This window comes from Cnephaeus nilssonii, assembly GCF_951640355.1.
Source record: "Cnephaeus nilssonii genome assembly, chromosome: 9".
In the NCBI taxonomy this organism is placed as follows: Eukaryota; Metazoa; Chordata; class Mammalia; order Chiroptera; family Vespertilionidae; genus Cnephaeus; species Cnephaeus nilssonii.
In genome coordinates, this window is record NC_137080.1 from 55,692,009 (window position 1) to 55,719,511 (window position 27,503).

The window sequence follows — 27,503 nt, forward strand, 5'->3', positions numbered from 1 at the left end:
TATGGGAGGAAACTGATCAATGCTTCTCTCTCACATCGCTGTTTCTTTCTCTCTCTTTCTCCCTTCCTCTCTCTAAAATCAATTTTAAAAACCCAGACCTTATGAAAATAAAATATATGTAACAATTGATATACTGTACAATTGAATGGGTGGATTAAACAACAGACTTTAACTTTTAACATCTAGTATGTTCATTAAAATTCAGGAGTAATCTCTAAAATACTTGCTTTAAAAGAGAATAAATACAATGGCACTAAAATGGAATGTGTAGAATAGGCCAGTTTAGAATAGGCCAACACTATTCTAAGTGTTGTTTTTTTCTAAATATATTTTATTGATTTTTACAGAGAGGAAGGGAGAGGGATAGAGAGTTAGAAGCATCGATGAGAGAGAAACATTGATCAGCTGCCTCCTTCACCCCTCCCACTGGGGATGTGCCCGCAACCAAGGTACATGCCCTTGACCGGAATCAAGCCTGGGACCTTTCAGTCCGCAGGCTGACGCTCTATCCACTGAGCCAAACTGGTTAGGGCTCTAAGTGTTTTATATATTATATTACTTAATTCTCACAAACTTTGAGTGGGATAGTACCCCTTTTTGTATAGAGGAAACTGAATCTCAAAGAGATTAGGTATCCTGGTTAAGACTGCACAGTTATCAAGGGATGGATCCAAGCCCAGACAGCCTATCCATAGACCCCATGCTCTGACCATGACTACATGATGCAAAGCAGGAACAATAAAGTACATTAAATAGAAATCACAAAACAGATGTGAGAAATAAAACATCATCAGTAATCACAATACGTTTAGATGGAATAAACTTGCAAGTAAAAGACAGGTTTACATATTTCATTTATTTACCTGAAACAAAGTGAAAATTAAAACATAGATTAAAAGTTAAAAAGAGCCAAAACCGGTTTGGCTCAGTGGATAGAGCGTCGGCCTACGGACTGAAGGGTCCTGGGTTCGATTCCGGTCAAGGGCATGTACCTTGGTTGCAGGCACATCCCCAGTGCGGGGTGTGCGGGAGGCAGCTGATCGATGTTTCTCTCTCATCGATGTTTCTAACTCTCTGTCCCTCTCCCTTCCTCTCTGTGAAAAATCAATAAAATATATTTTTTAAAAAAAAGTTAAAAAGAATGACAGACAAAGGTCCAAAGTTAGAGACAGAAAAAGGATATACCAGATAAATACTAACCAACAGAAGGAATCGTTCGAGCCTTCCACAGATTCATTACTTACTTGAAGCCCAGCTTGGCCTGCTCTGTGCTTTGCAACATACTAATGTCCCAGAGCCTTAGTTCTCCTCCTGCACCACACATAAGTTGGTCTCCAAGAAATGTTGTTTTGTTCAAAGGCATTTTGTTCTAATGTTGATCAGAGAAAATACGGATCCCTGGCTGGGGCCACTGTCTGTGTGGGATTTGCATGTTTTTCCCATGTCTGTGTGGGGTTTTCTCCAGGTAGCCCAGATATTTGGGAACCAATCCTTTGTTCCTTAGTTTTACAGGGCCACAGGTGGCGTTTTACCCACGATGGCGCATACCCAGGGTCTCACCTGAATCTGACTTAGATGATTAAAATGATGAGATTCGGGACTTCTGAGTTGATAAGATTTAGTGTATATATAGGACACTGAGTTGATGCTCTAGTAATTGAGACTTTGGAAGATGTTGGGATGAGATCAGTGTATTCTGCATGTGGGATGGATATGCATCTTTGGGATCAAATGGAAGACTGTTGGTAGGCTTATGTCCCCCAATCACGTCCATGTCCTACTCCCAGAATCTGAACCCATTACCTTACACTGACTAAGGATCCTGAGATGGGAGATTACCCAGGTAGTCCAAAGTAACCAATCCCAGGGCCTTTAGAAGGGGGAGGCCTGATGGTCAGAGACAGAGACATAAGGAGAAGCAGAGGTCGCAGTGAGAGGGACCAGGAGCCGAGGAGTTGAGTGGCCTCCAGGAGCTGGAAACGGCAAGGAGATGGGTTCTTCACTGGATCCTCAGGTGGAACACAGCCCTGGCCACACCTTGACTTGAGCCCACTAAGACTGCGTTTGGAGTCTGCACCCCAGAACTCTAAGAGAATAAATCTGTGTTTCTTTAAGCCCCACCGTGTTATCTTTTGTTCAAACAGCAATGGGAAATGAATTCAGGAACCAACAGGAACATGCAGCACTGCTGCCTGCTGGGCTCTAATCAAATCCGTTGTTTCTGACTCAGGAGTCTTGTGTCTCGTGTCTTCCATGCACCGAGCCAGGCTGGCTGGTTAGCCAAGGGGGGTAAGACCTTAGACCCAGTCCTTGGCATTTAGTTCACAAAAACGACGGTAGTCATGGGTATTTTTCCAACTTTTAAATATCCTTCAGTCTTTTAATAAATCTACTTCTAAATCAAATACCATTTGAAGAGTTTTTACTCTTAATAAAAAATAGTTTAATTTGATTAAGGAAATTATGAGGAATATTCATATTAGAAGTTAATAAAATCAGCATTCTTTGCTACTCTTGATCTCTTTCCTGAAAATAGTCATCAAAAACAGAAGGTCTCTATTTGCAAGAATGTGTTATAGCAGCTTTCGTTACAAAAAAAAAAAAAATATTTCACTCCTTGTTCTGCTTAGCATTAGATTCTCAAAGAATAATATTTTCCTCAAAAGACATTATGGGAAAGGGATTTCTTTTGACGGAACAATTCCTAAATGAAAGCTGACGTGAGTTGGACTACTGGGCTCCTAGAGATAATAGAAGTTAGGAGGCATTATAAACAAGGAACAGTTTTACGAAGGAAATAAAAAACACTGGATGTGTGAAAACAAAGAACCAGAGAAAATTCCTGTGCAATCAAACATATTTATTTTTTAACTTAAGACAGGTGGTGAACAAATCCATAATGAATATGTCACCCAGAGATTAGCAGTTGGCCATGCAGGTAACCTGGAAGTGTAAAACCAAATTATTTCTGATACCAGGGGCGTGTTTAGATGTGCTGTACCAGGCCAACCTGAATATCTATTAGGGGGGTATTTACAACCCATTCGCCATCTTAACTCAAAGCCACACCCTAGCCAGATGACCATCACCTACACATCTGCCAAGTAAGCAGACTGCATGGCAAACAGCACTTTACCTGTTCAGGGGCCAAGGGGGCAACAGTGTGACCAGACAGATCAACACAGAGACACACCCAAGTCACCTCCCTCACTCAGTTGATAACCTCACTTACATTTCTTGGGGACTGGAGTTCTATGGATATTCATTCTAGGAGAGGAGGGGCAGGACGGCCCCCTGGTTTGAGCATGGGTGGCCAGAGGTCCTCAGAAAAGCTGTTTTGGCACAGCCGACAGAAACGTTGTCCACAGTGATGGGTAAGACGAGTGTCCTGACATCCTGGTGGGCGTTTGGGCCCCGATGAAAGCTGAGCTCAGTTAAGGGTTGAGTGCAGGTACAGACATTTGCAGGGGTGGGGGGTCCTACACTAAGAAATAGGACCCAGTGCCCTAGTTTATGCGGCTTTATGTATATCCCAGCCTCGTCTGCATGCACGGTCAGAAATTCACAAAATATTAGAGCCAGTGGGGATCATCTACTCCAGACTCCCCACCTGACAGGAAAAAGATGCGGCAGCCCAGAGGGAAAGCAATTGCTAAAGGTAGAGAATGGCCGAGGCAGGGCCAGAGTGGAACACAAAGATAACCCCCATTCAAGAGCGCTGATGCCCAGTATGTGGCCAGATTTCTCAACAATAAGTTTACTTTATTCCCCCCAAAGCCTCAGATGTGTTTAAAGGCATAAAAACTCAGCTTAATCAGCTCCCTTCTAAGGGGCTCTCTTCTCTCTTTTTCTTTTTGTCTCCGTTTCTCTCTCTCTCTCTCTTTCACAGACACACACCATTTTGGTAAATGAAGATTTCTTGCTATACAAACACACCCCAACATCTTCAGGAAGACATATTACAGAGCATGTTTCTCAATCCAGGTCTCTGTGTGAGGTCTGGGAAACTGGCTTATTTTCTAGAACAACAGGTGGTTCTGAAATCAGGAGATCATCGTCCCCGAAGGAGGAGTTCTGGTCCGTGTTCACAAAGTTGGGGATGTCAAACTTCATGAGCCTGTTCAGCTCCTCCTCTGGCCGCCCGCTGCTTCTGGTGACTTCCTGCAGCTGCACGTCGCTGTCAAGGGCTGTGGTCCGCTGGCCAGCTTTGGCCTTCTCCAGGTGCTCCACCTCATTGATGTAGCAGTGAAAGAGAGACCGGGACTCCTCATTGCCCTTATCTGGCTCCAGCGGCCTTCCAAAGTCTGACACAAAGCTGTTCATTCTGAATCTCTTCTCCGAAGGCTCTGCATTGCTAAAGAGAAGAGGGAAAGAAAGCATTGCTTACACTCTGCCTCATTCTCCTGCTCAATTGTGGTTTGGGGCATGTAGGGCAGGCCGGCGTATTTCCACGGAGTGCAAGTCCCTGTACAGAGCGTGCAGACAAACATCAGAACTGAGAGATGTCACTTCTGAACATGCATAAGTAAACCCAAGGCAAAGGCTCCAACATGAGGGTCCCTGGACCTTCCTGGAAAGAGACATCTTGTGGAGGAATCATCGAATTTGCAGTGGGACTCTCGGATCACCTGCATCAGGATCACTTCAAGTGCTTCTTAAAATGCAGAGTCCTGAGTCGCACCCCCTCAGAATTTCCAGAGGCAGGGCCTGCTAATCTGTATTTTCATAGAATCCTCCAGGATCACTGCTCTTGGTCAGGTCTAGAACCACTGGCCTGTATCATGCTGCCTGAACAAAGACAATATTATCTCACAGAGGTGAGTTTCTTATTTGTCAAGGCTGTTTGTATCCATTTATCTCATTCCACTCTCAAAACTGAACAGCACAGCCCAGCTGGCATGGCTCAGTGGTTGAGCATCCACCGATGACCTATGAACCAGGAGGTCACAGTTCGATTCCCCATCAGGGCACATGCTTGGGTTACAGGCTCAATCCCCAGTAGGGAGTGTGCAGGAGGCACTGATGGATGATTCTCTCTCATCATTGATGTTTCTATCTCTCTCTCCCTCGCCCTTCCTCTCTGAAATCAATAAAAAATAAATAAAAAAATATATATATACACATATATTTAAAGAAAACTGACCAGCACAGTCACTTAGAGCAAGAATTACTATACCAATTTTACAAACACAGAAGCCGGGCAGGGAACAGACTACCCACTGGAGTCACACAGCCAGTTAGTGATAGGAACAGGAATAAAACCCAGGTTTCTACTTCCTTATTCCATTTAGTGTGAAACAAATGAGCAACTTAATGGCAATAAGTCAATGAATAAAATAGCTCTCAATTAATCCTACAAGGACATTAAATATTCAATAGGTTGTCCTTTTATTCCTCCTTTCTTTCCTTAACTGATAAACTAAAGGACTTTTATGGGTAAGTTGAATACTTTGATATTCCATGGTCTTTAACCCCTTCTTCCCAGATGTATACAAAGGTTGCTTACACACAAGCAACTCCTTAAGGGCAAGAATTATGTCTGAACATGTTTTCAAATCCAAACAGAACCTAACAAAAACTAGGCTGCGTTCAACGAGTGTGTAACTTTCTCCATTTCAGTTAACTCTCTTCCTTTCCATCCCATCACTCAGGATAAAGTGCTGACGACCAAATTCCCACGGGGTAGGAGAAACAGAGAATCCATGTACAGGTCTGGAAAATATGATCTTATACACAAACCTCCAAATTATCAAAAATCACCTGGATTTCAGAGATGGGTAATCCTAGAAGCTGTGTAATCCAGCCAGTTGAGGGACTTTTCTATCAGATTGTATGGGTTGCATCAAACAAGGAATTTCTCTCAGAAGCCTGAGCTTTTCCTTGTAGAAAAAAGCCTGGTTAACAAATCTCATTGTCTGCCGAGCAAATGTGACCTGAAGATCATTGATTTACACAAGAGTAAATCATTAAACATTCAGTAGGTCCTGTATTCAGAATTTTTTTTAAAAAAATGTCTTTTGAGAGATGCTGAATGACCTCTGCTCTAATGCAAATTTAAGTGGTCTTGTCTTTCAGTAGGTGATCTTCCTTCTCTAATTGTCTTCACTCAGTTTTAAAAGATGTTTGAGAACAACGATGAGTATGCCAGCAACATGTGACCTAATAAGCTAAAACACTACCTGGCAAAAAGAAGGGCTTAACATGTTTGAAAAGGCGTGATTAAGATTGCTGGGGCCCACACTCTTCTCTAATTGCAGGACTAAGAAGCTATGAAGAACAGCTTCCACCTACCCTGGGCATCAGCCGAGTGGGAAAGCAGACCCAGGAACCCAGCTGTGTGCAGCATAACGCAGGCCACATCGGGCCCATTAAGCACCCTTATTGAAGAACAAAGGCACAGGAGTGCAAGACTTTCGTCCCTCCCCAGAGCAGAGCCCAGGCCTCTGAGATGCCTTCCCTGCCCCACCGCTCTCCCCCTAAGCTATTCCTTGAAGTTCTCTTGGTGTGAGAACAGTGCGACTTACCTGATTCTCCAGAACAAGGGAAAAGTTCATCTTTGTACTCTCAGACTCTGGTAAACATTAAATATTCAGTAGGTTGTCTTTCTAGTCTTCTTTTCTTTCATTGACTGATAAACTAAAGGACTTATATGTGAAAACCTATGATCATGGACACATCTTGCTTCAATGTAGTTTCTATTCATCCTACCATTGGGTAAAATTTACATACAGAAATCCATAGATCTTAAGTGTAAAATTCAATGTATTTTTATTAATTTATATATCCATGTAACCATCATCCTCAATCAAGATATAGAATATTTCCTTTTTCCTAGGAAGTATCCTTTCATTCATTTTCCACCCCCTTTGGGTAACACTGCTCTGATATCCATTTCCATTGGTTAGCTTTGCCTGTTCTTAAACTTCCAGTTCTTTCCACTTCTCATAGGCAATCTGTCTTGAAATTTTCTTACCACAGATTAGTGTAACCTGTTCTTGAAATGGAATCACATAATATTCAGCCTTTTGTGTCTGCATTCCTTTGCTCAGCATGTTCTTTGAGATTCATCCACATTGATCCATGTAACAATCATTTGTCTTTTTTCTTGCTCAGTATAATTCCACTGTATAAATACACTACAATTCATTTATTCATTATCTTTTTTAAGGTTATTTGGGTTGTTTCTAGTTTGTGAGTAAAACTGCAATGAACATTCTTGAAAAGTCTCTTTGTACACCTATGTTTTTAGTGCTCTTGAGTACATGCCTAAGAGTAGAATTACTAGGTCATATGGTAGATCTGTGTTTAACTTCATAAGAAACCACGAAGTTTTCCAAAGTGGTCAGGCCATTTTCCACCCTCACCACAGTGTATGAGAATTAGAGTTGTTCCACATCCTTGTCAGCATTTGGTGTTTTCAGTCTTTTTAATGTTAGCCATTCTCATGGGAGTGAAATGGCATCTCACTGTGGTTTTAATGTGCATTTCTCTGATATCTAGTAATATTGAGCATCTCTTCATGTGCTTATTGGCTATTAGTTTAACTTCTTTTGTGAAGTGACTGTGTGAGTCCTTTGCCCATTTTAAAAGTTGTGTTGTTTTTTGTTTTTGTTTTTACTTGTAGAGAAGGCTGGTAATATATTCTGAATACAGGGCCTTTGCCAGATATATGTATCGTAAACACTCTTTCTTGAGTTTTGTAATATATTCTGAATACAGTTTTTTTGGTAGATATATGTGTTGCAAACATTTTCTCTTGATCTGTGATTTATATTTTCATTTCCTTAAGGATGTCTTTTAATGAGCAGAAGCTTTAAATTTCAGTTAAGTTCAATTTATTAACTTTTTTCTTTATGTTTATTGCTTTTTATACCCTCTCTAGAAAATAATTGCCAAACCTCAAATCACAAATATATTCTCTTATGCCTTATTCTAGAACCATGCTAGTTCTAGAAGCCACTAGCCACAGGTGGCTATTTAAATTTGAATTAAGAAAAATGTAAAACTTGATTTCTCAATCAGCTTACTCACATATCAGCTGCTCAATAGCCACATGTGGCAAGTGGCTACCAATTGGACAGTACAGAGAACATTTCCATTGTCACAGAAAGTTCTCCTGAACAGAGCTGTTCTAGGAGCTTTTACTTTGGGTATATGATCTATGTTGAGAAAGGGGTCAAGGTTCATTCTTTTCCTTATGTTTATTTCGTTGTTCCAACACTGTCATCAAAAAGATTTTCCTTTCAATTGATCTCATAGAAAATTCATTGTAGTATGTCTATATACTAGTAACAAACAATAAGAAAATGAAAAAATAATTCCACTCATAATAGCATCAAAAATACAATATTTAGGAATAAATTTAACAAAGAATGTGTAAGTCCTGTAAACTGAACATTTCAAAGCACTGCAAAGGGGATTAAAGGAGATTGGGAGACTTCAGGTGGAAAGTCTTCTAACCATATAACCACAGACATAAACTAATAGAGCTTCCTCCTTCCAAGGGCCAGAAGCCCTTCTGTTTTTGTCTACTAATATTCATTCTTCAGTGCCTTCCAACAGTCATTCTATTTTGTCCACATTTTATCATTGTTGTGTGCAAGGTAATTCTGAAACGAGCAAATCTGCCTTACTGGAATCTGCCTTACTCCTCTGGGCCAACATGAATCATGTAGGGTGCCACCTCCTGCAAGAAACCTCCCCTGACTCCTCCCATCTGAATTAGGTTGTTCACCTGGAGGTCTGGGTGCTTCTCTCCATTTGTCTTCTCATTCTGTATTACAGCTCCCCCTTTTTTTTTCACTTGTCTGGCACCCTCATTAAGATGATGAACTCTGTGTTTCTTGCTTATGTTCCCAGTACCTGGCACAGTACTAAGGATATAGTAGATGCTCAATAATTTTTTTAAAATGAATAAGTGAATGCATCCATCATGAAAAGATCTTAAAACTAAAGCAACTCTTGCTTTTAAAGGAGGCCTCCTCTACAGTTCCTACAGGGTCAGAATTCCACTAAGGCCTAAATTCAAGAATATGTGATCTTTAAAAGAAGATACCCTGAGTGTGGGCTTCAGAGCCATAGTTACAGGAGATCCTTGATGCACCCAACTGTCCCTCTCTGTGCCTTTGCTTGTGCTGTTCCTTCTACCCTGCTTTGTCTGTCAAATCAAATCCCTTCTTCACTGTGCAACTCAAAAGTCGCTGCCTCATGGAGAACCTCTAATCTCCCTCCTCTGTGCTCTTGCTGAATTTCACCGACCATCTCTTCCAGGATGCATCTTTTCCCACCTCCTGTCACAGCTACTTGTGTAGTCCTCTCTCTCCTATATACTGCTATGCTATATTTTGTGCATCTTTGCATCTCTCAAAGGGCCTTGCAGCCACTAGACCCTCAATCAGTGGACTGAATGGCTATATCTGCAGGGTGTTCCAAAGCCCTGATATCTGAGAGGCACAGCCACCTCCAGTGTTTAGAGACATGCTCCTTCCTCTGTCCCCGAAAGACAAGGCAGGCCAGGAGGAAAGACTCCTCCATTTGCTGAAGAAAAATACTCATAGTGCTCTGGATTATTCCCCTAGGGATTTTCCAGACTTACGGCAAGATTGTACAAATGAAGCGGCTGCTGCTGTGCTAAGAGTATTAGCATGCCCACTAGTGTCCTCAGGTTTGTCTCACTCGTGAAAAGTGGCAGGCAGATCAGCTGCGGGCATCTGGTGATTCCAGCAGAGTCACTTCCAGTGGACTTTGAAAGATGAGTAAGTTACAAAGACCTATGAAGAGTTAAAGTTTCTGCCCTAGCCACTTTGGCTCTGTGGATAGAGCATAGGGCTGCGGACTGAAGTGTCTCAGGTTCAGTTCCCATCGAGGGCACACACCTCAGCTGTAGCCTCGATCCCCGGCACTGGGCACGTGTGGGAGGCAACCAATTGATGTGTCTCTCTCGCATCAATGTTTCTCTCTGTCTCTCCCTCTTGCTTCTACTCTAAAAATCAATGGAATCTCGGGTGAGGATTTAAACAAACAAACAAAAAAGAGTGAAAGCTTCTGAGAAAATCTTAACAACCTGAGAAAACCATAATAACCACTAACGTTTCTGAAACCATAGCCTGTATTGAGAGCTGTATCACATGTAACAAGCCCAGAGGTGCCACCCAAACCCTCTCTGTGTGTGTGTGTGTGTGTGTGTGTGTGTGTGTGTGTGTGTGTGTGTGTGTGTGGAAGTACCTCTGGTTGCTTTAGTGGGTAGAACTGACTTTCAGAAAGATGCCAGTTTCTCTGGAAAATGCCACTACCTCAGTACAACCCTCAGTACAGTCCTGGACAAGTCATTACTGTGCACTTGCCTCTTAGTTGATGGGGAATTAAAAGTAACTCCTGAACGAAGGCGTATAAATTTATAAATTGAATCAAATACATAAAATACTCAGATTTTTTCCTTTTTAAAAAAATAGTCAGATTTTCTACCTGTTGCTAGGAGTAGACCTCTTGGAGTGGCAGGACTTCCGTGGGCCCCACTCACTACACCCGCACTTTGCCAGCTAGCTCCTGTGGCCTTGGTCATTCTCAAAGACCTTGAGCATGAACATTTTCCTGCTGATAGCTTTTAGTTGCATTATATACATCCTTTAGTCAGTGCCGTATTCAGGTCATTGCAACTCAAGGTAAGATGTAATTTCCATTTTTACAAGGTCCTGAGCCATCCTGCTCTCACTCCTAAATAAAGAGCATCCCCACCTGGACAAAGTCCACTTAGCCAAGGCTCCAAAAGGGTGGTATTTGAGGTATGTGATGTCTGTTGTTTGATAATTTTTTAAAGAAGTCTAAAATAGCCAACAGAAAGCTGTGATCCAAGCCTTTCCTGCTACTCTCTCTCTCTGGCAGATTTATGATAATAGAGCCATAATGCTTTAACAAGACACCATAGAGAGCAAATGGCTCCTTAGTTGAGAAAGCAGGGGGAAATGGTTCTTTTACCTTCCTTCTCCATAAAGGATCCAGGTAAGAGGGTTTGTTTTTCCCCAAAGACAACAGCAAATATTCCATGGGGGAAATAATCTCTATTAAAGCTGCTTCTTGGCCCTATAAGCTTTTAAGAAAGGTGATGCCAGCCTTATAACAGTCTATCTCCCTCTTCAGTGTACTCCACTAGGGTGTACCCATACCTGGTTCTCTTCTCCTGGGCAGATTACCCTTCCCAGGCTGGGCAGCCAGGGGGCGTTGGCTAGCTCTGCCCACTGAGCTGTGAGAGGAGGGGATGTGTGTGTGTGTGTGTGTGTGTGTGTGTGTGTGTGTGTGTGTGTTATGTATCACCTGTTTTTCTTTCTCTCCCTTTCCTTCCTTCCTTCCTTCCTTCCTTCCTTCCTTCCTTCCTTCCTTCCTTCCTTCCTTCCTTCCAGGATGAAGAATGGAAGGGCACAGGTGAGATCTCCAGGCTTTCTCTTCCCTGTCACTGTGACTAGCGAGCTGAGTGTGGAGATAGTGCAGCTACAAGTGGAGAAGCTTCTGTCCACCCCTTGCCAACCCTCAGCAGACACGTAGATTGAGCAAGAAGTACACCTGTGTTGTGTTGTCCTGAGCTGTGGAGAGTTATTTTTGCTGTCTTATAACCTAGTCTAACTCTTGCACACTCCCTCCCTTAACAGAAGCCACTGAGTAGTCAGTGATTCCAATTGAAGTTCTTATCCTAATATGATCCCGAGTTGAAAACGTTAGAGGGAAAACTTGCCTGTTTTACTATGTCCTTAGTTCTGTGCAGTTGAAGAGATTTCAACTCTTGCCATCCAAAGAGATGACAAATACCTGTTCTCTCTCAGGTGAACAGTGATTGATTCTGACGGCTATCTGGAGTGGTGTTTTGAAAATGATTCTGAGGCAATGTCTTGGCCACGCATGGAGGATAACACAATTGATTAGTAATGTCTGTTGTGGGCATGGGCCCAGGGAGTGGGGGCAGAGGTGGTGGTCTCTGCCATCCTTGTGTCTCACCACTGTTGAAGGGATACACATACCCTTCCCATGTACCAGCACTGATAAGACCCTAGTGAACCATTCAAACCCACCCCTGAGATGCCTCCATGGGAAAAAAGATAGAATTAAGTAGTAGGTTCACCATTGATCTATTTGGAGCTTGCAGACTTGATCAGGTATCTTAACCAGAACATTGGAATCATATTCATAATATCCTACTTGAGGAAGTAACTGTCCTTAGGACAAACCAACCAGAATCTGGTGTTTAAAGCAACTAGAACTCAGACATATCCGTCCTTTCTATCCATCACCAAGACTCTCTACGTAGATTCTCTCTATTCATCTTACTGTTTCACTGAGAGACACACCCAAGCTGACGCTGGGGGAGAATGAGGCACCATTTTGACAAGTGTAGATGCTACATGAATGTTTCTGGTCTGATTGTCCCATGCGAGGTGGGTTTCTTCTTCTCCCTCCTACTCCTCACCTGGACCAGAGCTGCCACCAGGACTTCCACCACACTTGATTAGCTATGTGATAAAATAAAACAAATCTGATTGCTTACTAATAGCTTTGATTCAACGTAGTGGTTAATAACAGGAGCTTCAGAGTCTAAGAGGCTTTGCCTGGTTCACATCATTTTTCCGTTTGTTTTACCTGTGAGATCTCAGACTAGTGATTCTGCCTCATTTTTCTTATCTGTAAAGTGGGAACACTTATAGGGTTTATTTCATCTTCCTGTGAGGATTTAGCGAGATTACATATATAAAGGGATTAGTAGACCCTGGCATATAATAAACATGTTTTTAAAAGATTTTTATTAGTATTCTCAATAATTTCATCATTCTTTCCTCCATGTCCAATTATCACAGGAAAAATTAAAATTAAAATTTAATTTTAAAATTAAAATTAAAAAAAATTTATTTTATATTAAAGTTGGCTGAATGGAAAAAATAATGGCTATTTTGAAGAAAATTCCTGCCAAATAAATGTCAAGTTTATTAAGATCAAAAAGCCTTTTTAACTGATCTATTTAGGAATTTTTTGCATGTCTGTTTCTTTCAGTTTTCTATTGATATACTGCAACAAAATGCCATGTCTTACATTGCTCTAGACTAAAAAAAAATACTTAAATTGTGTCTCAGAGGGCCAGTCTATTATTTTATTAAAAGTAAAACAAAAAGGTAAGACTTTCTCCTTAACCTCATTGAAAGCATGTGGAGTTACAACGACCCCTGTTCTTTGATTGAGATTATTCAGAACTGCCATCAAATGAGAAACCATTTGCAGTTGAACTGAACTGCCAATTAGAAGACTGGAAATGCAAGTCTCAGCCATCCAGGGTCAACCTGACACGTTAAGTAAATGTACTAGTCAGATTCTCCAGAGAAACAAAGTCAACAGGATCCGTGTGTGTGTGTGTGTGTGTGTGTGTGTGTGTGTGTGTGTGTGTGGTGTATCACCTGTTTTTCTTTCTCTCCCTTTCCTTCCTTCCTTCCTTCCTTCCTTCCTTCCTTCCTTCCTTCCTTCCTTCCTTCCTTCCTTCCTTCCTGTCTTTCATTTTTCCTTCCTTCTTTTCTATCTATCTATCTATCTATCTATCTATCTATCTACCTACCTATCATCTATCTATCTATCTATCTATCTATCATCTATTTTTCTATCCTCTATAGAGAGAGGGATACAGATTTATTTTAAGGAATTGGTCCATGTGATTGTGGAGATTGGCAAGTCCAAAATCTGCAGGTAGACGGGCAGGCTGCAGACCCAGTGCAGAGTTGCAGTTCAAGTGTGAGGCAGTCTGCAGCATTCCTTTTAGCTTGAGGCAGGTGAGTCTGTTTCTAGGAAGACCTTCTACTGATTAGATGAAAACCACCCATATAATAGGGATGATCTGCTTTACTCAAAGAATACTGATTTAAATGTTAATCTCATCTAAACACACACACACAAGATCTTCACAGAAACATCTGGGTTAATGTTTGACCAAATATCTGAGTACCATGGCCTGGCCATGTTGACTCATAAAATTAACCATCACAGGAAGTCATGTTATACTTTGAGTTAGGGTTCCCATCTGTACAATCACCTGCATCCTACATCAGACAAATCCATCTCAGTAATCCTACCTAATAAAACAGTAATATGCAAATTGACCACACCTTCGCTATGCCCAAGCCACACCCACCAGTCAAGCCACACCCACCAGCCAATCAGAGCGAGTATGCAAATAAACCTGACCAAGATGGTGGTTAATTTGCATACATAGGCGCCCTGAGCTGACCCCCTGCAGCAGATTGCAGGGAGCTGGGTGTCCGCTCTGGCACCAGACCGAAAGCCTCCGCCGGAGGCTTTTGGCCTGGAGCCAGAGCGGACACCCAGCTCCCCACTTTCGATGGATGGTGGGCGAGGCGGACACTCAGCTCCTCGCTCTGATTGGATGGTGGGCGTGGCAAGCGGACCCCCTGCCATCGAAAGCGGGGAGCTGGGTGTCCGCTCCGGCTCCAGGCCAAAAGCACGAGCGGACACCCAGCTCCCCTGCCATCGAAAGCAGGAGCCGGAGCGGACACTCAGCTCCCCTGCCATCGAAAGCGGGGAGCTGGGTGTCTGCTCCAGCACCAGGCCAAAAGCCTCCGGAGGCTTTTGGCCTGGTGCACGAGCGGACCCCCTGCAATTGATCCCAGGAAACTGGGGGTTGTTTTGGCCTGGTATACCAGTGGACCCCCTGTGATTGATCACCTGGGCAGGGAGCTGGGGGTCTGCTTTCGGCCTGGGCAGGAGCGGACTCCCTGCGATTGATTGTAGGGAGCTGGGGGTCCGCTCCTGCCCAAGAGGCTTTCGGTCTGGGCAGGCCTGGGCAGGGGCTGAGCCGGTGATCAGAGGGAGCTGGAGAGGCCTGCCTAGGCCTAAAGCTTCGGCCAGAGGCTTTAGGCCTGGGCAGGGCCCAACCCTCCATTGGTGTGAACTATAGAGGAAACACCTTTTCTGACTGCACATTGGCTAAGCTTCCTGTATGCCACTGGTAATATTCTTAGTAACTTGGGTAATAAGAATCCAAAAAGGTGATCTAGGTTTTTTCCACCACACTTCTGGAGAAAAAAAATGAAGGTCCGCTGCTGGAAGGCTAAGAAATGTCATATCCTGCCCTAGCCGGTTTGACTCAGTGGATAATGCCTCAGCCTGCAGACAGCAGGGTCTGGGTTTGATTCTGATCAAAGGCATGTACCTAGGTTGCAGGCTCCTCCCTGGCCGGGGCCCAGATCAGGGCTCATGCAGGAGGCAACCAATCAAAGTGTTTCTCTCTGTCTTTCCCTTTCTCTTCCACATTCTCTAAAAGTCAATGGAAACATACCCTCAGGTGAGGATAAAAAATGAATAAAGAAATCCATATCCTATGAAAGACACATCTTGAAAATGCCTAAAGAAAGTTGTCATTTTTTCTTGGTGAAGGGACTGGAGTCCGTGATGATGAAAACACCTTGGTGGCTGCGGTGACTGACAGTGGCTGCAGCAGTGGGGTGATGGGGCTGGTGCCTTCTCCTGACCAGCCCGGTTGCCTCCCACAAAGGGAGGCCAGACTGTGGCTTAGGTACGCTCCCTGTGGGGCGCGGGCCTAAGCCGTCAGTAGGACATCCCCTGAGGGCTCCCAGTATGTGAGAGGGGGCAGATTGGGCTGAGGGACCCCCCCGGCCCCCAGTGCACAAATTTCGTGCACTGGGCCCCTAGTTACATCATAAAAATCCATCTGTCCCTCTGAGGAAAAGGAAGATAATGAGATGTTATTATTCCCTGACCACTCTATGAGATGTGCCCTAATCTGAGTTTGTACTCAACTTCTCTTACTACTCTTGCAATCCACATCATATTTCCAAATCCATGGACCAATATGATAGAAGAAAAGGCATGTGCAGATGTCCATAAGGACATGGACAAAGAAAGGGGGAAGTTTGTGTCTTTTTAAGTGTCTATTAATGAGATTCTCAACCATATATCTCCCTATGCTTCAATAAAATGGTATTATCCTTTCATGTAAAATGTGTTTAATTTTTTTTTCCAGATCCTGATGTCTGGACATAGCTGAGTTATGAACAGAGCTGTTCCCTTTACCCAGACATTTTTTTATAGTTCAAGTGCAGGCTGAAGACTGAACAACAAATACTGGAGACCATATAGTAAAATACGGTAATAAGAATACGGTAATTATACACCAATAATGAACTCTAAGAAAGAGAAAATAAAAAAGAAACACAATCCCATTTACCATTGCAACAACAAAAAAATAAGATACCTAGGAATAAACTTAACCAAGGAGGTAAAAGACCTGTACTTGGAAAACTACAGGACATTGAAAAAAGAGATAGAGGAAGATACAAGCAGGTGGAAGAATACATCATGTTCATGGGTTGGAAGAATTAATATCATTAAAATGTCCATACTGCCCAAAGCAATCTATAGATTCAATGCAATCCCTATTAAAATACCAATGGCATATTTCACAGATCTAGAACAAATATTCCAAAAATTTATATAGAACCAAAAAAGACCACGAATAGCCTCAGCAATCTTGATAAAGAAAAATAAAGTTAGAGGGATCATAATACTGGATATCAAACTATACTAAAAAAGCCTGGTATTGGCACAAGAATAGGTATATTGACCAACTAAATAGAACAGAGACACCAGAAATCAACCCATACCATTTTGGTCAATTACTATTTGACAAAAGAGGCAAGAGCATACAATAGGATAAAGATAGTCTCTTTAATAAATGGTGTTGGGAAAATTGAACAGATACTTGCAAAAAAATGAAACTAGACCATCAACTTACAATGCTGCACTGTCCTGTGGGGTTGTCCTCCTCCCTGGCCACAACTTATGAATAGCCCCTTCATTAAATGCTCTTCTAATTACCTAATTTTAGTGTGCTACTATGTCTGCTGGAGCCAACTAAAATGGTATTCAACTTATGTTTTATTTCCCCTTTTTTAAAAAGTTGGGACAAAAAAATTCTCCAAAACATTTCTGAGTTTTTGAAAACCATAATTTAACAAATACCTTCTAATGTTGCTCAATATCCTTTAAGCACCCACGTAATAATTTTCTCCTTAAATCCAAAGCCCAACACAAATATTCTTTGTCCTGCTATGAACATCACATAATCTTTAGTGTTTCCTTTTTTAATCCTAGGTTCAAGGAAACTCAGCATTGAACTCAGTGTTTATTGGCAATGATTAATTCAATCGAATATTCAGTAAAAACTATTTCTCTATTCCTTGAGATGTTTTTAAAAACTAGTTTTCGTCCTACTTAGTGGTCATTGTCCTTTTTCACTGTTGTTAATCTGGCCAGTCATCTAAATTCTCTTGGGACTAAGCAGAGAATACATCCTAATTAATAAGTATTTCAACATAAACATCAGGCCTGCATCAGCATTAAATTATAAAAAAGAACTAAGAAGCCCAGGTTCACAAGGTTCCACTTGAAAACAAGCCCAAAGGCAAGAGGCCAGGAGGAAGGCAGATCCCACACACAGGCGCCTAGCTGCAGGCAGTTATCCATAACCAAGCCCTTCTCTCCACCCCTGGAAGTAACCCCCAGCCCTGGATACTATTTCTGTTTCTTCAGTTCCCTGTGGAACTTTATAGATATTTAGGAACAGCCCAAACTTACTCTTGGTGTGGGGCTCCTGTCTTGGTCAGCAAAGTCAGCACAAAAAACATGAAAATCACGAAGACTGCGAGACCAACCCAAAATCCAATCACAATAGAATCTGCAAGACAGTGAATACTGGGATTAGCATTTCACAGGAGCTGAAAACTGGAACAGTCGAGAAATCTGAACTTTTTGGTACATGAAATGATTGTTGGTACATCAACAATCTATGGGACAACCTTGACCCATCCATCAACTGGGGACAGGTAAGAGGTAGGGATGAGGGAGAGAGAAGAACCTGGGTCACCTCCATGTTCCCGTCTCAGGTAACACTGAGAGACTTCTGCCTGATTGACCACTGGTTTCCATTTCCCAGTAAAGGAACTGAGGATAGAACATAGGCCACCCAGGACCCCAAGATTCCATTGAAGTATTTTGAGTTAGAAAATGCCATTTTTAGCAGAAACTGCGATATACAGTTTTAAATGAATTCTGATTCAAACCAACCCATTTTTTTCCCCACTGCTGTTCATGCTGGAATAGTTGAGGTCCTCATTGCCTCTTGCTGAGAACATGCAAATGGCCTCCTGCGTTCTCTTCTATCTTTCCTTGTGCAGCTCGGTGTGAACCTGCTTTATCCCAGCTCTGATATTTCTCTCTTACGAAAAACTCTTCAACAAACATAGACCCAACCTTCTCCAGGTTAAAAAAGATTCCATACATAAAGCACTTTATACAATGCCTGGCATCTGAGAAAAAGGTAATCTATATTTGCCAGCTATTATTGTTAAATTATTTTCTCCCAGCTTACCCCTACCTTAAAACCCATGTTTCACATCAGACTAGGGAACATTGTGTCCCTATATTTACCTTAATCTTAGCCACAACTTCCTAATCCCCAGGCCTTTTCAGGGGCTCTGACCTTTACCTGGCTAGAACAACTGTCCCCAACCTAGAGCTGATGCAAGTCCATCCACCCTTAAAGCCACGCCTTACACCATCTCCTTCACCAAGCCTGGGCGGATTTCCCCAGCTGACGAGCTCTCTCCTGTCCTTGAACCTCATGGCATTTTTGTCTGTGCTTCACTTCAGGGGCCCTTCCTTGACCCTGTCTTGGGAGACAGTCACAAGTGTATGTCTCCAGGACAGGGATGAGACTGGACTGTCTACAGACCCTGGCACAAACACAATGGGACATGAAATAATGGCTCTCAAATCTGGAGGAGACAACTGAGCTGAATTATTTTACACTTTCTGATTTATTCTAAGAAGTCAACCTATGTGGGCATGCAGTGAGAATGCTTAGCAATTTTAAAAAACGAATGGCTTGGACACGAAATGTATAAATGCAAAAGCATTATTCTAATTAAATTCTAATTCATTTTGTTTAAAGCAAAGAAATCAGATTAGTAGTTTACTTTGTATAATTCATACTTTCATTCTACATATACTACTGCCTAAAGGTTAACAGCTATTGTTCAACAATGTGCTGAATAGACAGCATTCTGGATGCAAAACCCATGTATCTTTCCTGGGGTTAAGCGGGCCAAGGAAATAGAAATTGTACACTTTGCCTTATAATGGAAATGAGGCCTAAAAAAGACACAAGGACAAGTCCCCAAAAAACACATGTAAGCAAGTGCAACTGACATGTAACAATAACAATTCAATGATGGGGCACAGACTGTGCAACACCATTGTACAAATAAATGACAGCACACTGTACTTCATCAGCTGCCTGCAGAGCCAAAGCAAATTCTATAACGACACACACCAGCATCACATTCAACTGAGAAGTGAATCTAGTCGCATTGCTTCACTTTTAAAATCTGTGTATGAGGAAGGGGTTCTCAGGAGGACGGCTTTCACACTGCAGTGGGAGCTGCATCCCAAACCCACAGTGGGCAGAGGTGGGAGAGGGTGTCGTTCACCCAGCCCAGACCCTTCCCTCTGCCCTTCTAGGGCCCCAGAGCCCTGATCAAAAAGCAGCAATAATGTGGACATGGGAGGGTCCCAGCATAGGAGGAGTCTTAGGCGGACAGAGCAGGGAATTTCTGTGGTTAGAATTTCAGAATCTCTGTGATTCAACAGTATTTCCAAACGTATCCTTGATAATGCGGCATCTATGTTTCTCATCACAATATGTTTCCTTTTTCCTTGCTCATTTATGCAGTTTTGCTTATTTACATCCCCCTTCAAACAAAATTCTACTCCCTTAAATTATTTCCTTTCATTCTTCTGTACTGCATCCTCTGCCGTGTGGTCCAACCCCAAGGTATATTCTCACCCTAAACCCCTTTCAGGGATGAATGGAGAGCCCCATCTCACCCTAGGAATATACAAACTCTCTTGAAATTGTATTTATATGCCAAGTTTCATGGGCATGGGCACTGTGGTAAACTGGGGAACACACAGCTCCTGGTCTTCATTGAAACACTCTTTCTTGGGAGGAAGTCAGCGTAGAGGTTCAAACAGAGTGAGATTCTGATGAGTGCCATGGTTCAGGAAGCCAAGAGAAGCCTTCCAGAGTGGCTTTGAGCAGCAGCTTCTGTCCTGTCTAGAGACGGAGCTTCTTAGAGAGCATTACAGTAAAGGGTAGAGCACATGGCAAGGGAGTTCTAAATGGTATGCATCATAATAAAATAATTTCTCCTCAAGTTGACCTCCTTGCAAGGAACAGCAAATCAGTGTGAGGGATCATGAATGCCAAGGTCAGCATGGGAGTGGCCAGGAAATACTAAACAAGCAAATGCTTTTTCTTTGCCACATCTATATCCCCCATTCTAATCTGTCTTATATTTCCTAATGTGTCCCATTAATCTGAACCAGTTACAAACCTAAAATGTTGGTAGTGCTGCAGATATTCATTCTGAAACAAGCACACATCTCTGGACTATTTATGGGGCAATCAGGGCAGGACCTGGGCGTGGTCAGCAGTTCCTGCTTGTTATGTCAGCTCTACTTAAGATAACACAGATGCTTCACACAGGACAGTCAGCTTTCAGTTATGACTGTATTTCCTTGCTCTGTGCTGGATCATTAATCAGTCCAATAAACGGACACATGAGTCATATAACACAGAGTTAGGAATGATCACAGGCTATTCTTGCCCATCATCACGAACATACACAGAGACTGCTCTCCCAGCTCCAGTTCCAGAAAACCAATGGACTGAAAGATGTCGATGACCATGTGTTACATAACAAGGTTCTTCGGAATTAATAGTTCCAGATTCTACTTTTGTCACATTTTTGAAGGTCTAAATGTTTACACAGATTGCGAGAGCTGGAACTGTTAGTGCTTTAATGCAATATCTCAGTTTAAGACTGACATTGATTCATGTTCCCCCATCTTTCAATTCCTTGTCACTAGGAATCATCAAGGCCCTCATGTAATACCATCCATGAGCAATCAGTGTGTTTAGAGGGGGTGTTTTCTGGGACTTTGTGGGGTAGAGGAGAGAGTTCTGCAAAAAAATGTTCAGGAAAAGTAATCACTGGGGATTTCATAGGCTAAGACAAATACATATTATGCTTACAATGGAGAAATGTAAAAGACTTACATTTATGAGCCTTCAGTCCTTCAAAGGAAACTGGTCCAATCTCATAATACTCATATTCCCAGGTGTAGTCAGAGTTAGATGCAGACGGCTGAGATGTTCTGTTAGAAACTGACCTCTGGGCAGACATCTCCACCCTGCACACATGGAGAAAGGCAAGTGCAGAACCTGTTAATTCACCCACAGCTGCTCAGGGACTCTGATTGCTCTTGACCACCTTTGAGACTTCAGCAGGAAGATCCCTCAGGGAGGTCCTACCCACTAGATCAGGGAGAGGCCCTCATGGCTGCCCACACCTCCTACAAAGTGACCATTATTTCCTGTTCTCTCTCCACTAGGGTAGAATGTATTTGATATCAGACACCATGTCTTCTTTTGTTGTTGCCCCCCACTCCGCATAACTTACCCCAATACCTGGCACATACTAGTAATCAACTTTCAATAACTGATGAAAGAATGAAGGGAAGGAGAGAGAGAGTACATCAATACATCTGAGCTTGCAACTTCAGCCTCATCACCTATACCTGAGTGAATATGTAAAGAGCCTACAGAGCCCTAGCCAGTTTGGCTCAGTTGGATAGAGTGTAGGCCTGTGGACCAAAGGGTCCTGAGTTTGATTCCAGTCAAGGGCACATACCTTGGTTGCAGGCTCCCCCCTGCCTGGGCCCTGGTCAGGGCGTGTGTAGGAGGCAACCAATCAATGTGTTTCTCTCATATCGATGTTTCTCTCAGTCTTTCCCTCTCTCTTCCACTCTCTCTAAAAGATCAATGGGAAAATATGCTCAGGTGAGATTTAACAACAACAACAACAAAAAAAAGAGCCTAGAGAGAATAAATAAAATCAGTATCAGGAGTGAACTAACTCAGCACATCTCTATTGAGCATCTACTATACAACAATAAAGACATGCAACCTTAGTCAAAAGGGATGAAGAAAAGAGAAGTGGACAACATAAGTTGCATAAAGGGAGAAGACCCTCAATGGATGATCCTCCTAAAATTTGTCCTGTTTTCAGGATATCCCAAGTGCCTTCTTTCTGAAGACTTCAGATTAGAAAATTCTGACTTTTTTGAGAGAAGAGGTTGTACTGTGCAGCATGGATGCCAAAGGTGACAGGTCAACAGAGCCAGTATAAAATACTGAACACCTGCTGTGTGCAAGACATTGTCCATTGTGGGTGATAAAGATTAACTGGCACTTTAAGCAAACATAAGTCGCAAGGATCTATGCGAGGAGCTAGGTCTTATGGAAGCATTCATGAGAGCACTACAAGGGAGAACTCTGTGTTCGTAGTAAAGCTCTATGGTTCTAATTTCCATTCCATTTACTCCTTTTCCCTTCTATAAATACCTTCCATATTGGCACAGCCAGAACTTGCACATGACTTGCCCTGTCTGCATGCTCTGGTTTGCAAGCCTTTCTTTTTCCTAAATAAATCCTTTCTGCTAATGAAACACCTAGTCGACATGGGATAGGAGGAGATACTTGAGACACAGACCAGGACACCACAGACCTTCCCTTATAATGGGGAAGGAATACAAAGTGACAAATAACAGTGATCTGAATGAAATACCAGCCAAAACCAAGATTCACTGAGCAGTTACCACCACTGGGCCCACCCACCAAAAGCTTTCTGAAGCTCCCGTTCTCCCACCCGCACTGTAGGTCAGTGTCACCCACTGCCACCTCTTGGGCACAACCCCCGAGAAGCTGAAGCAAAATCTCCACCACCCTTTTGCTTCAAGGCATGCATCTCACCTTTCCCTCTTCCTTTCTTCCCCACCCGCCTTGGAAACAGACCCCAACTGTTCGGCATCATATTCTTCAAAAGATGGAGTGCTCTGAGCCAGAGTTATGTGTATGCCTGTGTCAGAACTGGTGTGACTCTGAGGCCCAGCCAGACGAATATTCCTCCAAAGGTAGAAGAGAGTGTGCCAGTTCTCACCTGGGAAAGAAAGCTATGCAGATTTTAAGAAAAGCTGACTTTTAAAGAAGTATTCAGCTCCCTGTCTAATGCCAGCACAAAAATAACATAAAACCATCCCCACAGTATCATCTTCAGCCTTTCCCTTATTTGAACAAGGGGTTATTTCCCTCAACAACAAAATTAATTTCCTCAGAAAATGAGAACTAATGACTCAAACCTAAGAGGTGCTATCCTCATTCATGAGAATTTTATGAGAGAGACAGGAGTAGCCACCTCTTCAGTTGTAAGGTCAGAGACAAATGACAGATTAAGATAAACGTAATTTCAATTTTAGAATGTTAAGAATTTCACACCATACAGAGAGAAAGTCACCAAAAGACCAGGGTCTTCATCTTTGCTCTACTTCCATTTGCTATGTGGCCAGGCAAGACACTCGTCTCTCCCAGCCACATTTTCCTCCTCTGCAAACCTGCTCATCCTCGCTGCCCGAAGATGCTGTTGTCAGGATATGGTATGGCTACATTCACTAATAGCTACCATGATCACCCACCTGGTTTTTTTGCTTCTACTGTTACTAACTGCCGGAAGCCAGTTCCAGCATGTCATAATTGCAAGAGTTTCATCGAAAGGTTGATGGAACTTGGGGACTCAACAAGGGCAAGGCACATATGTTATCACCTGCTGGAATGGCTAAAGGCATTTCCCCAAACCTGAAAAGGATGATTGCTTGCTGCCAGACAGCTCAGGGCATCTCAATCTACATGTTATTGCCTCCTGTTGGCCAAACACCTGAAGGCAATTCCCCAATCTGACAATGGATTCTGTACAGAAACCCTACCCTTTGATGTGTATATCTCCACCTTGCCGTAGGACAAATCGTGTTAATAAAAAGCAAGGGGTCCTGAGACAAGGAGAACTTAATTTCTTCAGCCAAGCTCCTAGCCCCTCCCCGCCCCCATACGCCTTTCAAAATTATGTTTCGTCTCTGTACTTTTATTTAATTTTCGCACAGCCCCTTCTCCAGGTTTCCTGATCCCTTCTAGATGCTGGATCACGACCCACCAGCATTAAATGGCGCCCAACGTCCGGTGTTAACTAACTCACTGCAATCCTTTCTCCACACGTCAGCCAATGACCTTTTTTTTTTTTTTTTAATTGCCCTTGTCATTCCTTTGCCTAATTCTTTTAATGCCTTCTCATTGATCTAAGGATAAAGTCCAAAATCATTAAAATGTCCTATAAGGTCATAACTTGGGCCTTGATGTCTCCTCTGATCATGCCACATTACCTATCAAACTGTACTTGCATTGATTGCATTTCCTCAAATACTTCATGTTCTCTGCTACCTGCACACAGGCTGTTCCCTCTGGCAGGAGTGTCCTTCCTACCACCACATCCCAACCCATTCTTCCTTCTCTGCTCATCATCTACATCAGGGATCAGCAAATCTTGCCAATTACCGGCTCCTGTACTGACTGCAAGTAAAGAATGATTTTTACATTTTTAATGGTTAAAAAAATCAAAAGAATGGTAATATTATGTGACATGAGAAATTTACATGAAGTTCAAATATCAGTGTCAGGAATAAAGTTTTATTGGAACACAGCCATCTTTGTTTGGTTTTGCATTTTTTTAAGGCTTCTGTAGTATTACAATAACAGAGCTGAGGAGTTGTCACAGAGATAGTGTAGCCCAAAGGCTAAAATATTTATTTTCTGGTCTTCTATAGAAAGAGTTTGCCAACCCCTTCTCTAGAGCAATGAAAAAAAAAAAAAAAAAGAAAGAAAGAAAGAAAGAAAGATCTGAGCTTCAGTTTTTCCATCAGGAAAATGAAGATGGTATCAGTACCTACTTCATGGGATTGCTGTTAAAGTTTAAATGTGATATTGCGTAAAATGTGACTCTCCAGGACCCAGGTCAAGATCAATAAATAGTAGCCGCGACTATTATTATTATTAGCTAAGCCATGCTAGTCTGGGACAGAAAAGCCTAGGTTTGTTCTTCAGACATCAGCCACTTCCCTGTCAGCCAATTCTACCAAATTCACCACGTAGTTAATTGATCTATGTGTTCTAGACAAATGAATTATAATAAAAATAACTCAGAAGACTTTTGTTTAGGTTGCTTGAGAAAGTTATCATGAGAAATATGTACATCCTGGAATTCATGCTGCTCCATCCATCAAAAAGATGGTAATAATCTCTCTATTTACCGAAGGGAAATAAGATGAAGTCTGGCTTGAACATATCATTTTTATTGAAAATCAGTATTACAGATAATGTAATAAGCTGAGCAGAGGGAAGCACCAGGCTTCATCTAGTGTCAAGACTGTTAATAGAAAAACAGCAAAAGTACATCAAACAATGAAAATAAAGTGGGGATATTGTTTTCCATGTTCTGTCTCAGCTGCTGGCCCCCTGGCTATACTGTTCTCCACATCTGCACACATTGCTGGCCCCAGCTGTGGTCTTCCTGTCACGCTCTCAGGTCAGAGAGAAACATTGACACCCCCCTCACAGGGCTGACCAAGGACGAGCATAAAATATAGCTGTGAAAGAGTCAGACCCAAGAAATATCAGCCACTTACCTACCATAGAGAAATGTTTTTTAATTCCTCCTTTTCTCCTTACACCACCCCTGTTCATCTAATGAACCATTTAGGGATGGAGAGAGAGCAAATGTAATGAAAGTCACATCTGCAAAGACCCTGAAAGTGGAAAGGCTGATCTTTGCGCTGACAAACATACCTGGAGACAAGAGAGAGTGAATAACAGAGTCAAAGGTTCTGAGCGAATAACAGCATCAGAGGTTCTTCAGGGAATGAAATGCTAGACAACCCCTCCCCAGCAGCCACCATTTCAGCAGCCTTCGCATAAAAGCAGGGGGTTTTGTTTTCACTGTTTTCCCCTCTCAGTTCTTGAATCCCAGAGACAGGTTTGGAGGACAGAACCTCTGGCCTCTCCTTTAAAGCAGTCACCTCGCACCCTTGCAAAAGGCATTATTTTTTTCACCCAAGTCTCAGAGTAATCAGCTGGGTGGTCAACAGCACAGTGACGCCCAGCAAGCAGGAGGCTTAGCAAGGCCGTATTTTGTATAGCATCCGTTATCAAAAACAAGGCTGCCTTTCTGAGCTTTGCAGAAACGTAAACTGTCACTGTGTCACCATTCGGAAGCTGCCAGCATGTCTGGGTAGCAGCCCCAGAGACTGATATTCTCACCAGGAACATCTGGCTCACAACAGGCGGTGAGGGAAAGGTCGTCTGGCACCAGTTTACTCGTGCCTGCGGGTGCTGAGAGGCAGGCAGCTGCTCTCTCCTGAACACAGCAAACAGGAAATGCAGCACTTGAAGGAGCCCTCTGCGCCTCTGCTTCTCCCATATTTTCATAATGTTGGATCCATGATACCAGCATCATTAAAAATAACTTCTTCAAGAGGAAACCTCCTAACCAAGCTTCCTGGAGCAGCAATAAGAGATTAATTGTTCTTCTGAGCAGCTAACAGCAGCCTTGCCAACAATCATGAAAAGTTACCACCTCACCTCAAGGCCACACCTGAAAAGGAAGTCTACCTGGACATGAGGTAGTTCAGGCCAACTTCTGGGGCGGAGAGGGATACAAATATATCTCAAATCCAGGAGGAAAGAACATGATTAGCAGGCCCCAGACACCTTTCATGGCTATGTAAACATCACCCCTTCTCCCATGCATGGCCCCAAGACTCTCATCCCTCTTCTGACTGTCCAGTCTTTCCTCCTCCAACCCAGGTTCCCACAGCACTCCTGGGCACTCTGCTCCTTAAAGACACAGGCCAAGCAATGCTCTCCATCTCCCCAATTTAGTGAGAAGTCCTGGGACATGCAACCTTCTATGGGGTGAATAAAGGCTCTTCATCAATATCCTTGGTGGATTATGATGGGTACACACACCAATCAGGCAGCCTGTTGCCTTGGAATTAGACAACCTTTATTTCCATGTTAAGGGGTAAACATCAGCAGCTGTTTTCCCAGTGACTGCCACCTCAGGAACAGGACTAGCACATTAAGGACAAATCCAAAAGATGCCTTTAACCCCTGAAAAAGGAGTGTGTGTGTGCACACACACACACATACACACACCCCAGCACAGACAGAAAGCACACCCAGAAAGCACCCCCGAAGCTCCCAGCCAATGCCACAGACCCAAAGACACACGGTGACCAGCCTGCACAGAGGAAGAAGACCTAATGACCTATTCAGATTTCAGAACAAAATTCTCTATTGCAGTGCAATTCTATCTTCTTTGTCTTCCATTCAAAAACTCCAAAAGTAGGCATGCCACCCAGGACACCAACCTCTGCTCTGGCCTGAGCCATAAAAGTCTCATTAGTTACCTGTTCTTATGTCTTTCTTCCTCAGATTC

General features: G+C 42.8%; 1 protein-coding gene across 1 annotated transcript in view; it reads right to left on the bottom strand.

Annotated features, from left to right (window-relative positions):
• Positions 1-3,632: 3,632 nt before the first annotated feature.
• MRAP2 (melanocortin 2 receptor accessory protein 2) overlaps positions 3,633-27,503 on the bottom strand; it is a 35,042-nt gene continuing 11,171 nt past the window's right edge. The window contains exons 2-4 of the mRNA XM_079781690.1: positions 21,182-21,315; positions 17,638-17,737; positions 3,633-4,354 (exon numbers count right to left, since the gene is read on the bottom strand). Of these exons, the coding sequence (XP_079637816.1) occupies positions 3,976-4,354; positions 17,638-17,737; positions 21,182-21,308 (606 nt within the window). The 5' untranslated portion in view covers positions 21,309-21,315 and the 3' untranslated portion in view covers positions 3,633-3,975. The remainder of the gene's footprint in view (positions 4,355-17,637; positions 17,738-21,181; positions 21,316-27,503) is intronic.